The sequence below is a fragment of the Rhea pennata genome, chromosome 27 (genome assembly GCF_028389875.1).
Source record: "Rhea pennata isolate bPtePen1 chromosome 27, bPtePen1.pri, whole genome shotgun sequence".
Classification (NCBI taxonomy): domain Eukaryota; kingdom Metazoa; phylum Chordata; class Aves; order Rheiformes; family Rheidae; genus Rhea; species Rhea pennata.
The window spans coordinates 280993-296756 of NC_084689.1; the positions used below are offsets into that span (position 1 = coordinate 280993).

The window sequence follows — 15764 nt, forward strand, 5'->3', positions numbered from 1 at the left end:
CTTGGAAGTGCCCACTTTCACACCATTGGCTTCTGCTGCAGCAGAGCAGGAGCCAGCCTGCACGTCCAGAATCCGATGCAGTAGCTGCTATCAGGCCCTCCTGTTTTCAGGGACAGATGAGGATGAGCTCCAGCTGTGCTCCGAGCCCCAGGGTGCTACACTACACCAAAGGCTATTCCTGTTGCTGCAGCAGGGATGCTCTGCTCCTCTCATACCCTGCTGCAGCCATGGGGCACCAGGCACAAGAGCTGCATTCCCGCATTCTGCCAGGCAGCCACCTCTGCCCTACCTAGCTGAGCTGCCACAAGAAATGCAGAGGATGGAGAGTTTCCAAAAGAGAAGGGTTGGTTTGCCCATTTTCTGCTGGTTGGGGGGAGGAGGGGGAAGGAGGGATGGAATTTTCCAGCTGGGCAGGGGACTGTGAGTGAGAGCACCCAGGAGCAGAACAGTCCTGAGAGCCCCTTTCTCACACCCCAAACCTTTTGGACAGAAGGTGAGAGAATGTCCAACCTGTCCAGTCACAGAAGGAGGATAGCATTACACTGCAGCAACCAGCCAGTCCAAGTTCCTCCCCAGCACTGCCCAGAGATCTGGGCTGGCCTCAGGCACTATCCGATTCACTGCACCAATTTTTGGAGTGCTCCACAGACCAAAGGGGCTGACAGTAACAGACATCAGAGCTGGTGCAGGGAACCAAAGTCAAGGGTTTTCTGACAAAACAGAGGGGCTTTGTTAGTGGTGAGGAACAAGCCTTCCTGCAGAAGCATACAAAGCAGTTCTAGCAGGAACATTTCCCTCACCTCCAGGATGTTATTTCTGGCTGAAGCCAGTGAGACGTGGATAGGCACCCCCCCACACACCTTGACTCTCCAAGTGTTGCCATAGTTTCAGGGGAGTCAGGGCACCTGTAAGAGCAATGAACAGCTCCCTCCCACTCTACGCACAGAACTGGGAGGGTAAATGAAGCCAAGGAAGCTGGGCCTCCTTCCAGGCTATGATGGCATCTCTGGTATGAAGCACTGGAAGGTCTTCTAATGTGAGTTTGGGGACCGGATGTTTCAGCTAGGGACTGTATCTACCTGGGACTAGATCTCTCCTGGCTTGGTGAGGAGAGCAGGGGCCAAGCAACACAAAGCAGGTAACCTGTGAACCAGCCCCAAACCCTCATGCGACAAAGAACAGCAGTCACTGGGGCTGGCTCACTCAGACTCCTGCCACGGGGACCACCTGTATCTCACCACTGACCTGAGATGGGCAGGGCAGAGCAGGCTGGAGGTACCAGTTCTTCACTGATCCTTGGATGAAGATGCTCTTCACAAAGTAGAACTAGGTGTGTTAAAGAACAGGTCAAGTTCAGCTTCTACATGAGGAATATACCAGGACTCCCTGGGCTGTTCTGATGCAGGCATCAGTGGGTAATCTGAGCATCCAAGATGGAAGGACATAATCCTGCAGGGGCTCCAAGACTGCTACCTGATCTGCCAACTCCCAGAGGACAGACCGGAATCAGTGTTTAGCCATACAACCTGTCCTTGAAGCTCTTTCTCTTAGAGATCACATACAGCTGAACAAGGACATCTTCTGTCTACAGCTTCCAGAATGCTCTTCTGTGCACACAGCACTTTCCCAGGGTAGGGGAAGAATCAGACAGAAAAGACAAAGATCCCTTTCCCCACTTTTGCCATCATGATATACAGGACTGTGACACCTCACTGTCCTCCCCCCCCCCCAAAAAAAAAAAAAAAACAAGACAGGTTTCCTGCTCACTTTCAAATTAGGTTTTTAATTAAATAAATAACGGCGAGGGGTCTTCAAGGCAGTATCACTTCACAGTGTAGGGCTTGGGGGGGGGGGTTGGAAAAGAGTCCAGCATTAAGAGTGGCTCAAAGTGAATGTGCTTTTTAAGAAGGAAAAAGAAAACCCCCAAACCAAAAGAAAAAAACAACCAAAAAAATCCCAAACCAAAAGTGACCCCCCTCCCTGTCCCAGCCCTTTCCACCCCTTTCCCAAAATGTTATATGGAAAGAGCGCCATACTCATGTTGAAAGACCCCATGCGAATCTGTAAACAACACTGAAGAACATAAATAAGAAACATTTCTCCCTCCCCTCTCCTGTCATTAGGGCTTGAAACAAACCAAAGTAAAAATGGTTTCAAGAAAACTAAAGAAGTTCTTGACAGATGGAGAGGAGATGCCAAGGCCTAGCCCTCCCTGGGAGGGCTCCAGATTCTCTCCCCCTGCCTCCTCCTTTCAGCCAGGGAAGCTTCCTCTCTCCCCCAGAAAAGGGGAATTACAGCCCGGGGAAGTTCCACTATGGAGCAAGCATGAATATTTGCTCTCTCTTTCCAGCAATTGGGAGCAGCCAGTGTAGAGACCTCAGATTTAGCATATCTGCTTCACAAAGTGATGCCTGGTCAAAACAACTGTGTTTGGACTCAGCACCTCTAAGCAGAGTTGGCCATGGACCAAAACAAATCCCTGGCAACACAGGCAAAACAGATCTGGGGTTTGGAATAAGACAAGATCTGATGCTAAGTCATCTTGGGAAGCTGTCTGATGCCGTCTCCATGCTCACACTACAGGGGTGAATACATCTACGCATGGCTGGGTAAGGGGGAAGATCCAGGCTAATGGTTTTAGTCATCTTTCAAGTCTGCAGACAGCAAAACTAACTGCAAGGTCACAACCAGAAGGCATCTACCAAAATAAGCAAAAATCTCATCACAAGCCCCTTTCCCAAATGCAAAAAGTGGCTGGAGGAGGGGAACATCTGCATCAGAGCACTGCCCAGCAAGCTGGTAGGCAGTGTTCTCTGCACAAGGGAAAAGCGAATGTGAATTTAAGCCAGTGGCAAACCCCAGATCTGGAACACACCTGGGAAGCTAAGAAGCTCTGAACTCCAACACCGTGTGCCAGCATCTGGCCACCTCACTGGCACGCATTGCCACCTTTGTCACCGCCTCGAAACATCACTACTTTTCTCTCAGAAAACAGAGAGCTTCGTTTTGTGACATCTCAGAAGAGCACAGTGGGGTAGAAAGGGGAAGGGAAGCCCAGGGATTGGTGTGCTTTCCTGCCTTGGTCTCTGCTAGCACAGGTTTCCTAGACATGATGCCCTTGGAGCTAAGAAATCTCCTCCCTGGGATGTGTGCAGTGTGCTCCCACAAACCAGTAATGAGGATGCACAGTCCTGCTATGGGTAAATCCCACCCATTCCAATGAGATAGCAGGGCTGAAAGCCCACCTGCCTTTTGAGGATGCATGCTTTCAGCTTGCCCAGGTTCAATACCACTGCTCCAGAGAGGCGCAGGGCACATGCTGGAGACAGAACAGCTGGTGAGAGCTACCTCCTTACAGACATCTTCTGCTCAGAAGCAGCTTTTGCTTCTCCATTTCTCCCTTTCAGGATTCTAGCTTCAGTCATCCAACAGAGTAAGAACCACCCCCTTCTTGCCATCCCTTCCCATGTTCTGGTCCTCCTCTTTCCTTCTTTCACAGCTGACAACCTGCTTGGAATGAGCTGCTAAGTTGCACAGGTTTTTATCTTCACTTAACCCTCTTGTATTGCAGCAGAACCAGGAAGGGTCAAGTCTTTCACTGCCAATAACACAAGTGGCAGCACTGCAGCACTGAGGGCCAACATCACTTTGTCAGTCTATACACTCCCTTTATTTCTAGTACAAGTTCTCCATGGCCCAGCCGATGGCAGAGCACTAGAAGGAAGGGTGGGAAGGACTAAGTGCACACAATGCTACTTCACCACGCAGTACCTCTTTCCAAGACCTGAAGCTTTAGCCAAAGGGCTGGAAGAGGCCACATCTTATCTAGAGCTGGCAGTGGTGTGGGCAGACAGATAGGAACAGCTCAAAAAGGTTAGAAAACAGCAATGTGCATCCCTGTCACGATTCACAGCTCAGTAGGTGCAAGGTAGCTGTTAGAAGAGGAACAGTGAGAGTGACTTCTATTGAGACACAGTATCTGTGGATGAACAGCCACAACTCATCTTCCTTTGGCATCACCATGCCCATCGCTGCAGGCAAACAGCCCTCCAGCCTGGGTGGACTGTGCTTCCCGTTGATTTCCTAAGCTCTCAGGTCGTCAGACTGCATCCTCTACCCCAGCCCCTGAAGTGCCCATGATATATCCCTGTTCTGAAAAAATCTTCCCTGTACCAGGCTGTTCCACTGGTGCCAAAGGACAATTCCACTGTCCTGAGGGCAGGGACTCTTTGAACAGCTTGGCATTACCCGGGGCGACATATGGGCAATGAACTGGGGGGTCATGGGCTTTCCCCTCACTTAAGCCAGCCACCAGCTTTGTGTGATTGTGCCAGAAAACACTAGAGCAGAAATGTGTTTGGTTTCACTGTAGCCTTGGATCAAGGAGGATGGAAAGACGGACTCCGACCAACAGCTCCAAACCATCCCAATGGAACAGGGGAAGTTCCAGGATTTCACTCAGTCAAGTCAAAGTCCTTGCTGGGTCTGTGAGAAGTTTGTGACTGGAGATTCTCACTGTGACAAAGGCTCTGACCGAGCCACAGGTGCTGGGCAGGCCTGATGAGCAGTCAGAAAATTATTTACATCTCCGATGCCAATGAGGCCAAAATCTGTGACCGATAAGGACACTTGCGCAGGGGCCACCACTGCCTCTGGGTCTCTGTCCAAATCCACAGGGCCAGCAATTAAAGGCAAATCCTCATTAATATCTGCAGGGAGAGTGAAGTCCATAGTTATCGTCTCACTAGAGCTCTGCAACGTCTCCTGCTTCTCTGCTAGTCCTGATACTGCTGGTGGCAAAGCATAGAGCCCCGTTTCTGAGGGGTTGACAGTATGTCGTGTGCAAGGAGCTGAGATGGTGCCTGACGATGTCTCCTCTGTGGGGTCGAAGGAACAATTTGTCTCTGAAGGAGTACTGCATTCATAACCCTGCCCCGATTCACTCATGCTGCCCAGGCTGCAGGCTGTGCTCTCCACGCTCAGGGGCTCTGCATACCACAAAAGAGGGAAACATATGGGAGATGGATAGCCAGACAAGCAGGGAGAAAGGGTGAGGAACAGCAAGTGAAAGAAAACTAGAGTTGGTCTGTAACACATGAAAATAGACCTCAATTCAATCCCAACTAACCACAACAACATGAATTTGATGGCACAATACAGCATAGCCACTTGTGTTTTTACTGTAGCAATGAAGATCCCCACCAGCAACTACTGAAGAAAAGCAAGATACAGCCAGCAGATGAGAGGACATCAGTTTTTCTATGGAAATTAAAGGAAATCTCACAGAGACATTCCAAGACATGCCCAACCCCCTAATCCTGTCCTCCCAACCCTACACCCCTTGGGAGGTACCTACACAAAGCCCCAGTCTGTGGTAAAATGGTGAAAGGGGATTAATCCATTTCAGGCCAAAATTCTTCTCAGAGCCAGTCTGAATTAGCTCTTCCAACAACAGTCTGTAAACCTCATGCTCCACCTGACAGGGTCACCACTGAACAACAGAACAGGGACCTTAGGAAGGTGGGGTGCATTACACAGAACTTCGGAGTCCTGCCTTTGCAGTTAGCAGAAGGAAAGACCAGCTCTCTGAAAGCAGTTCACAGGCACAGTATGATTTGTAGTGCCCTAAACCAGTGTCTGGAGGAGTTGTCTGTCTCCACTAACTAAAGTGAGTGTACTGGAAGCAAATACCTAATTCAGGTGTCTGAAGTAGTGCAAATTCCCTTACTTCAGGAATTGTTTAGGTCAGGTGTCTGTGCCCTGAAGCAGGACCAAATCTTTTAAGATCACCGCTGGTCATTGCAGAGACAGACAAGTCTCCTTTACTCACACCAAGCTGTACTGGACTGGTATTTGATAGAGAACAGAAAGCAAACACATTGGCAAGGTGAGAGAAGAAGAGCAACAGCTGGATCATGGAGATAAGAGAAAGGCAAAGAAGGCTGTATGCTGCTGAGAGGCACGACAGACAGGAAAGAAGAAGTTACCTGCACTCTCAATTGCTAGCTGATCTTGACCAAAGTGAGAGTCCAGGCAGCTAGTGGCAGAGGGAATTGGCGGGGAGCTCCGAGAACGACTAGCATTTTCTACTTCACCCCCATCCAAGTCATTGTCAGTGAAATCCCTGTGGGGAAAGACAGATAGTATTGCAACCATCCATTAAGCAGAGAGATGCAGGCAGGGAAAACAATGATCGAGATTAAAACCCACCAACAGACAAAGCAATGGGGCCGAAAGGGCCTCACCAGAATGAACATCCATTCCTCTCCTAGTCTGCAGAGCCTAATTTAGATTCTGCACTGAGGTGATTGCAATTAAGTCAGCAGGGCTAAGACCAGCACACGTTAAGCCAGCATGGGCTCTGCAGCTTTCCAAAACAAAGAGCTCTGCCTGCCCCCACATCTCCATAAGCCTCAGCCCCTTCCATAATGTAATAAATGGTCAAATACTGTCCCCAGGGAACAGTCATCTCCATAGAATGACTGCAATGGGTTGTAACAATGTTAGTGTGCTAGCAAAGAGACAAGAAGAAGAATTTCTGAGACTTCAGATATTTTCCTGTCTTCAGTCAGGAGAAAAAAAGCCAAGATTTCATATATTTTCATGGTCTAATATCTAAGATCTTTAATTGATTCAACTGAAATATTTCATTTCGATCTTTTAAAAACATTTCAGTTTCAACTTCTTTGAATAGTATTTGCTGTAATTAGCATAGATTTTGAAATGAACGATCTACCTCAAACGGTGGTGGGCAAAGAAAGAAATTAATTTAGGCTCCAAATTTTCAGAAACAGAATATTTTTGCACTTACAAAATTCCCTTCCCAAAACTTCATTGCACTGAGTTATTTCTTGAGATCAGTACTGAATCTCTGACCTTATCTTTCTTTATCTGATCTTTATCTATCTTTATCTGACCTTAATCTTTCTTGTGAACACATTTTTCTGAAACAAAACAGTATTTTCTGACACAAGAATGTCCACATCCTAGCAAATAATTGGTTTTGCCGCCCTTCTCCACACCAGCGGTAGTCTATGTTCTGAGTACACACAATGTATCTCTCCACGCTACCACCCTTCTAGAGCAGAAGGCACAGTTGTTAAAGTAGAGGTGCTTTGCAGCAGAGATCTTCACTAGGAAGTCAGTATTACTAATTTTAGTGTGAGAATATTCCACGCACGTGGCTCCAGGATGGAGGACGTACTTCTTCCTTCCTAAACGAGTCTGCTGAGTGAAGTAGTCATAGCGCTCTGACTTCTTCCACATGTAGTAATACTCCACACATTCTCCTACCGACCGGGTGCGGACCTGAGGGGAAACATCATAGTCAGAACTGCAAGCATCAAGCTATGTCTCACAAAGCAAGGATTGTTCTGCCATTTTACCAGTACAGAAAATTAAATGCATCACAGTGATTTATGTCACTGTGGACACATCTACACTGCAGAATAGAAGCAGATACTGAAATTTCCAAGGTCGTATCGCCCGGAGAAGCAACTCCCCATGGTGCATAATTGTTCTTGCAGACCCCAGTGTGGGTTCACACACAGTACATTTACGCAGGACTTCCCTGTGCTTCCAGTAGCACAGTTAACAACAAAAGAGCAAAATTCCATCCATTTTCACTGGCCATTGTCAACATGCCCACAATGAATCAGTGGTAGAACTGGACTCTCTGGTTCTGCCAACTCCCAGCACAGCAGCAATGTCCTGGGGCCCACTTCTCCCTACAAAAACATCTTTCATTCTAGAGGACCCCAGGGGACTTTACAAAACATCCACATGCTCAACTCACTCATTCACAGAAGTACTGCAAGGGCTGAGAGTTTGGAAAGAACTTTTGAGACTCCAGAAAGGGCTAATCAGTAATTAACTGACATCACTCATGTAGGTCAGTGTTGTTTGTGACTTCTCCCACCTGGAAAATAAGGCAGAGCAGGGCAGTGAACAGCCCATCACCTGCTAGTATGAGTCAACACAAAGTCTGGGATTGGAACTCAGCAGTCCTAAGCTTCCTGCATTAGTCAAGGCTCAAAACGTATTTCTGGCGCAAATGCACATGCCTCCTTCCCTTCGTCTTAGTGCAATGCAGGGGTAATCATCCTTACCTTGTTTGCTTGGATAAGATGAAAGTTTTTCCCATGGACCCTGAAGCCATGTTCAAAATTTCTACACTCTTCTTCACTCCAGGCACAAAGCTCATCTATAACAGAAGGAAAGACGAATTGAAGGATATCCATAGAACCTCGAAAAAGTTGCATGTACCTTGACGTTTGAGGTAGAATCCAAATATGACGGTTTCTCACCTCTGATAACCTTCACATTGAACCGTAACCGCCGTAGTGCCTCTTCGGCATTGAAGTTGCATTTAACCAATTCATATAGAGCCTAGGAAACAAAAGAAAATATGACTGACAGCATGTGCCACAGCAACAAGCAAACCTGCTCATTTTATCTGCCTTGTAAAACATGTTTTTTCCCCCAGAAACCACATAAAAACTATCCCAATCTTGACCACCAGCACAGATTGTTCCACTTTTTATAATCCAGGGTACTGGATTATAAACCCTGGAAATGAACAGAAGCAGTTCTATTAGCAGCTCTAAATACTAGTGCCTCTGTGTTTCTGCAGATATCAGGTCTTAATAAGAGAATCTAATCTGGCTAATTTAAAGGCGAATGAACTGCTCTGAAGTTTCTTTGCCAAACTTTTGATCTTCTGCTGGCTTCAAAAAGAATCTAACAATTTTATAGAGGATTGGTCCAAAAGTATTATCCTGCTGCAAGCACTGGCTCAGAGTTTTTAAGGTTATTTGGGGAATATAGTCAGAACAGTATCTACCTTCTACTTTGGCCAGTCTGTTATATTCTTTCCACAAGTAGCTGTTAACTGCCTTGGAGAAAAAAATACTAAGCTAGACAAGCCTGCGGTCTGATCCACCATGGCCACTTCCTATCTCCTCAAAACTGCACAGCGCAGGGTGAGTAGCCTCCTTGGCCTGCAGGTGAGAAGCAGTCTCTCACTCATCCATGAAGCAGGAGAGGATCACAGGAGCAAGGTCTCACTCTCTTTTAAGTGAGTCGTCTCATTCAGGATCTCTGTAGGACCTGTCCCTCATTTCAACAGCTCAGAAGTAACCTGTTCACACTTTCCATCTCCAACAGCAGCATTCCACTATGTACTATGCCAGCATCATTTGATTATCTTTTGGCTGCAGGAAGCCTCTGTATTTACCTGTTCATTGTCCTTCACCATCTCTCCTTCTGGGAGGGTGTTGCTAGACAGCTCATCCCATCTCCGCTTCACTGCACGGTACAGGAACTCTTCAACCTCTCTCTCAGGCAGTATGTTTGGGTCCCAAAGCAGCTGATCTTCATTCTCATACACTAACAGAACAAAATACTGAAATAAGCTAATCAAACAAAGTACTTCACTGCTTTTGAGAGATGGAGAGAGTAAATCTTTGCTTAGAGTCCAGCCTGGCTTATAGCTTACAACCACTAGAGCTTACAACCACCAACATGAAGGCAGAGCATTTTGCCTCCTGACTCTGGCCTAGGCTGCAGACTCTCTCTCTGCCCTAGACAAAAAACTAAGCAGCTGCAAGGTTGTCCTACCCCATGCTAGTTTGCAATGCTCCTCCACCCACACAGAATAGCAGCAGCATTTTTAAGTGATTCTTGCCCCTTTCAGCTTTCAAGGCTCTTAGTCCGTAAGAACACAGCACGTAACAATGCAGAGAGGTGTTTAAGTGAAGCAACAGCACAAAGGGAAGCGAGGAAAAAAAAAAACTCTGCAATAAAAATCAGCATAAGTCAAAGAAATTTTTCTATTCAGACAAAAACATTACCAAGCATTTTATTTTTTATTCACTTATTTCTAAAAGAAAAAGGAACCAATTCTCTCCTGCCCTGCAGGATTATTAACATCAGGTCAGAGGAAGTACATAGAGTGCAAAAAGGACCTCAACTGGATCTGTTATTGGTTTCCTCTCATTTCACGCTGATGCGAACATGCAGGCAATAGGGAATAAGCACCAAATCTGTGTCTTCAACACAGAAAGCTGAAAGCACCCTAAACTTCCTTATTCAGTAACAGTAAAAAATTCTGAGCATTGTATTGAATAAGCCTGAAACTGTTTTAAAAACTGGTATCTTATCTCCCTTAACTAACTCATCTAGAATCTGCTACACTAAAAGAACCAGGGAGGAATCAAGTCATTTCTAAAGAGCAGGCCTTCTGGTAGCTACCTTTTTCACAAACTCAACCAGCTGGTGCTAGTATGGTAGTACTGCACTATTATTAGACACAATCTGCCAATCAAGTCACCTCCATCTACTTTTCAGACACCCTACCAAACTGAAAACTGACCAACTCCACGGAATACTGGATGAAAATAACTTTTGCCTGTTAATGAGGATGTAAGGAAATAATTAGAAGAAAATTAGAAAAAAAGTAAATAAATTAGAATATCTCAAGTAGTGTATTCCCTTCTCTTTGTTTACAACTGTGACCACCCCCTTCCATACCTGTCAAACCAATTCAGTTTTGACTGAGCCCTTAAGCTTCTGTAGATGTACTACTAGCCATATTCAAATAAGCTGGTTTAAAGCTAGCTCTGACAGAGCTATAACTTTTGGTATCAACACCTAGAAGTGCCAAACCTAGAGATATGGAACTGAACTGGTAAACCAGAGCCCCATGAAGTGCCCATACCAGCAGCCCTACATCCAAACAAGATACATAAAGTAAGCTGCCTCACCTTTTTCACTGTGTCTGTTTAAGTGGAGGATGGGAACAGTAGCTTGGTACTGAGGTCCAACCATGATCTCCTGAAACATCATCACAGAGAAGTGGTAAATCCAAGAAGAATGTGCTCTATGTAGGCACTGAAATATACTTCACGGTTTAGGGTCTACCACAGCATGAGGTTTACTTATATATCAGAAGTCTCCACTGTCACTATTCTTTCTAGGGAAGCCTGACTATTTTATAAGGTAACCAAAAGATTTACAAACAACAAGATTATACCATGGAACCTTAGGGATTTACTTTTTTTTTTAATGTTAAATACACATAGATGGAAAAGAACCAGTCTTCAACTAATGCTGAGGATAAAAAAAATGCAGCAGGTTTCCTGCCACCTTCCTACTCAGAATTAATTTGGAAGTCTGCTCCTCTGTTGCGTAAGATAGCTCCTGTTGGGCATACTGCAAAGCATTTCACCTTTCCAGGGCTACTGGGTGCAGTTTTGACTTACCAAGGCACACTGATCTTTTCTGTACCTGAAGCAGATAATAGTTTCAGATACAGATTTCACGATCATACCAAAAAGCACACTTTTAATCCATGTCTGCTACTGCCTTCCACAAAACTTAAGGCAGTGAGCACAAGAAAATTAAAGGGGTAGTCTCAGGGAACATTACTGGTCTTTGGTGCCACGCATTCCTCAGACTGAGGCAGAGATAGCGTTAGTTACCTTCTGGATGCACTTCGATCATTTACCTTCTTACACTCATTGGATGGGATGGAATCCTCCTCTGAATCCTCAGCCATAGAGGAAGCACATGGAGATGAACAGGGCTCCTTGTCTTCATCAGCAAGAAAGTTGTTTGCTTTGAGGGAAAGAAAGATTTTCTGTAGCTATAAAATGGTTTATTTCTATTGCTTGCTCTGTATTCCCTCTCCTTATTTTTGGTCCTCAAGTTACTTTAAGTACGGCCCTCAGTGACAACTTACCAGATTCTCACTTTCTCCTTTTAAACAACAGAATTTGTGCCCTTGCCACTGGGTGGTACTGACCAACCTGGGGAGCTCAGACTCCCTCACTCTGCAGTTATAGAGGAAGGAGTAAAATCACTTTATGCTGAGTCTCTCTCATGTACTTTGGCTTCCTGTATATTCCTAATATTAGAATCACAGATACGTAGGAATTGCCACAATATATCAGACCACTGCTAAACGCATTCTCTTCTACAGACATCAGATCAAGTGCTGATCCTTTGGACTGCAATTCTCTGCCCAATTCTAACATTTGATTATTCCATAGAAAACTCTGGCAGTGAAAGAAAAGCTCCTCAACCCATTTCAATTGTGTGGCTGTCCCAACAGTTAAAGCAGGTAGCAAACTCTCAACATTAAGAGTTATGGCTAAAAATAATTCTTCTCCTGATCCCTCTGCTAACCTGTGCTCCATATCATCATGCTTTAGCTAAATGCTTGATAAAAACATGAGTGCTTTGGTTTATTCACAGGCCCCAGCAGAATGTGAAAAACTTTTACTACAAAGAAACTTAGTGACAAAGTAAAGACATAAGTTCTTGCCCTATCCTGCACTTCTCATCTAAGTACAAAACAGTTACTTAGAAATTAGCAACACATACAGCCAGGCTGGTTTGGGAATAAGTCTGATGCATCATGGGATGTGACGGATGGAGTCAGATCATCAGCTGAAGACTGGGTCTCCTCCTCTTCTTCCCCTGAAAGCAAATCCTTCGCTATTTGTTCCTTTTAACAACAACAAGAAAGTGAAAAATATTTTTAAATTAAAAAAGGGGTGTGGTGAGGCCTAAAGTAAAGCATACTTCAGTTAGAGCCATAGCTTCACCTGGGAAGATGTAAAGTTTCTCTGAATCTTCATAGATTCTCATCTTTGTGCAAAGAACTGTATTTTGTGTTCTGTAAAAGGTTTTTACAGTGCTCTTTTTAAAAGTTATCCTTCCTCTAGTCTCCTCTGAACTCCTTATATTCACCTTTCTGCATCTGACATTCCTTACTGAGACACCAAAATTAGGCAGGTACCCTCCCCTGGCATTAGCTAAATCCCACTGAAATACAAGTCCTAGACCTCTGAATGCAGAGAAGCTACTAGACAACTGAAACTCTAAGACAGTACAATAATCAATAGCACAAGTTAATAGTGTACACACAAGCAGACAGCTGCTCTTACCTTATCTAGAGTCATATCTGGGAGATTTGGAGTGATATCATTGCTCTCACTGTCCTGCTCTGAGACGGGATCTGATGCCTCATAGCCATAAAGTGCAAGCAGCTCCTCGAACGGCATTTCACTGCTCTGAGCGAGAGGAGGACAAAGCTTCATCAGGAATGGAACAATCACCAAGTACAACATCAGCTGTAGCAAACACAGAGACATGCAGAGGCAATCAAGGCAGCTCTGCTCTTCTGGGGGCTCTGAACTGCCTTGGATAATGCTGTGTAATGACAGAGGCCAGAAGGAGGCATGGTCTATCAGGACCCATCACAACCTGCTCTTCTCAAAGCAATGGATAATCCAAGAACTTTTACCCCAAAGTAATATGGTCAAAGGCACTTTTTACATATTTTTTTTTATTCTAGATTTCGTATTGGTGAGGAAGTGCTAAACAGTATAACAGGATTTATATTAAAAAAGGAAACAGCAAATCCCTATGCTATCGTTGTGCCAACTTGAAGAGACCATCTGTCACCAAGAAATTTTATGCTTTGTTTTCCATTGAAGGCTCCATGAAGACTACTCCACAGAAGGATCAAGTCATCTCTTTTTTGTGCTTCTTCCACTGTGAAATGGACATTGTAGATACACTCAGATGCTAATGGCTCTTCAGTAAGGTAGGCGAAAACCATCTTATCAAATTGGCTTTCTGGTAGATTAAGACTCCAAACTTTACTGCTGTCATCTGTTGGCAAACTAACTCCTTCCTATCCCAGTTCACATCTTGGCCTCATTGTTAAGCAGACCTAAGCTCTGCTTATAACCAGCATATCAGGAAAGTCAGCAACCTTCTTGCTAGGAAGGCCTCTGGCACCAGTACTGTCAAAGAAAAAAGGAAAATCCAAATGGTAATTCCCCTTCCCCTCCCTTGCTGCCTTTACCTGAGAGGCACTGAAACTCTTTTCCAGCTCTTCTAAGGATTTCTGTTTCTCCTGAGTATCTTCTTCTTCTTCCCTTTCTTCCCGTATACCATAGTTCTGTGAAAGGATCTCTGCTAGGTTCAGTCGATGATCAGCTGATCCCATTGACACAACTGCAGGGATTAGAAAAAGCTGGATACTAGTCCCACCCTAAACCAAATCTTCAGGTACAAAAACGCTTGGGATTACCCCCTTCTTGTGTGTGTGCAGCCATGGTAAACCAGAGAAAGAGATTATGTGGAAAAGAAGAGAGAGGGGGCTGGGAGACACAAAACAAAAGAAGTATTTCCAAAACCACTAAATAGCAAAGCCTGGTTTCCTACGTGTTCATGTCCTATGACTGACTTAAAGCTGAATTTGAAGGTTTTCTGGGTATTTTTCTCTCCTGACTCTATTCTTTAATATTGTAACATATGAATGCACACTGCAGCCTCTCCTTCACTTCAGGCATTTTTAACGTATCTACCACTTACTGTAAGAACTGACAAACACTTGTAGAAGCTTTGGTTTCTTTATGTCTTTTCTCCTCTGTCAAATGCCATCAGAATCAACTAACAGGTTTCAAAGATTTAAGGGAGAAAGGGAGGGAAGAGGCAGACTGATCACACAAGCCCTGTTTCCTCTGGAAACCAGGCCAACAAACAGAAGTATATTTAAACTGTGGCTACCTGCTGCACTCTGAAGGCCAGGCTCTCCAGGACATAGACTGTGGGCTGGGTATGGCACCACTCTTGGACTCTGCCTGCCAACCGAGGCCTTCAAGAAAAGAGAAAAATACAGCTGAGACCTCTCTTCTTAAAAAGAAGAGCATGCCTCCAGAAACTTAACTCCACCAACAAAAGCAATTAATTTAATTTCAAATAAAAAGGTAATAGAAATCACACAGAGCAGCATCAGAAACTGTGTTATGTATAAAGAGCTTCAGTCAAGAGTATTTAACAGCTCTTCTAAGCCTTCTATTTCCTGTATTGATCACCTTCTCCTCAGTCTCTAACTGCATATGGTGGTGTCTCCATTTTATTTTCATCACTCCTCTAGCAGTTATCCTCTCACCAGTTTAAGACCTCAGATCTTTATGGCTTACACGATCACTGAAAAGAAGGATTTTGGCTCTAAACCATTACTCAAAAAAAACCCCAAAACAAAAAAAAAAACAAAAAAACGCAACAAAAATCCCCACACATCATGCTCGTTCAAAGACAGCATTTCTGTAAACAAAACTCCACCCTTTGGAGAAGGAATCAGAAAAAGCCTAGCCACACACATGCTCTCTTCTCTCCAGTGCCTCACTGCCTTTAGGAGGCTCAGAGGGGTCAGCAAAGAAATTCACAGTTGAGCAGGCAGTGAAGGAATCTGGTATGACTGCAAGTGGCATGGACAAGGTGGGAAAAAGATGAGACAGGTAGACACTGAGAACAGGCACCTGCTTTCTGGCATTCAATGCTTGGTGAGAAGTTCAGACAGCAATATGGACTGAGCCCTGGATAACAATCCAGAACATCTGCTGCTCCTTGGACTGATGTACTTGGAAATGCTGTTCATCAAGTTCAGCCTAGGTAGGGAGCAAGCAGGTAATTAACCAATGCCTTTGTCCTGACTGAGAGCATCTGACTATGGAAGAAAATCACAGTCAGCCTCCAAGTCATCAATGACATCTTTCTTATGATCCTCAGCCGTGCAACATTATTCCTCACTTAGTCAGGTTAAAATCAAAATACAAAACACAGGTTAAAATCAAAATATCTTCTCCACCAATAGAACAAAGTACATACAACCCCCCCAAAAACAAAACAAAAAAACAAAACAACCAACCAAATTAAAAAAAAAAAAAAAAAAAAAAAAAAAAACA

The 15764-nt window shown here is 44.7% G+C and overlaps 1 protein-coding gene across 2 annotated transcripts; it reads right to left on the reverse strand.

Annotated features, from left to right (window-relative positions):
* Nucleotides 1-1755: 1755 nt before the first annotated feature.
* On the reverse strand, nt 1756-15435 carry MIER2 (MIER family member 2). Of its 2 annotated transcripts, none has more exons than XM_062596399.1 (13): nt 15339-15435; nt 14584-14671; nt 13877-14028; nt 12951-13076; nt 12385-12508; nt 11507-11616; nt 10764-10833; nt 9236-9387; nt 8307-8388; nt 8109-8203; nt 7205-7308; nt 5988-6124; nt 1756-4988 (listed from the first exon to the last, which is right to left on the reverse strand). In XM_062596399.1, exons 3-13 carry the CDS (start codon nt 14018-14020, stop codon nt 4513-4515), a joined length of 1620 nt encoding a protein of 539 aa, XP_062452383.1. In that variant the 5' UTR covers nt 14021-14028; nt 14584-14671; nt 15339-15435; the 3' UTR covers nt 1756-4512. The 2 variants fall into 2 exon arrangements, with proteins under 2 accessions (XP_062452383.1, XP_062452382.1); XM_062596398.1 differs by having other exon boundaries at nt 7181-7308.
* Between the last annotated feature and the right edge of the window lie 329 nt (nt 15436-15764).

Coding starts and splice junctions, on each gene's coding strand:
- MIER2 (XM_062596398.1), bottom strand. CDS start 14,020: ATGGGATCAGCTGATCATCGACTGAACCTAGCAGAGATCCTTTCACAG. Junction 11,617..12,384: donor ATTCCCAAACCAGCCTGGCT/GTATGTGTTGCT, acceptor TTTCCCTCAAAG/CAAACAACTTTCTTGCTGAT. Junction 8,389..9,235: donor TGGTGAAGGACAATGAACAG/GTAAATACAGAG, acceptor TTTGTTTCCTAG/GCTCTATATGAATTGGTTAA.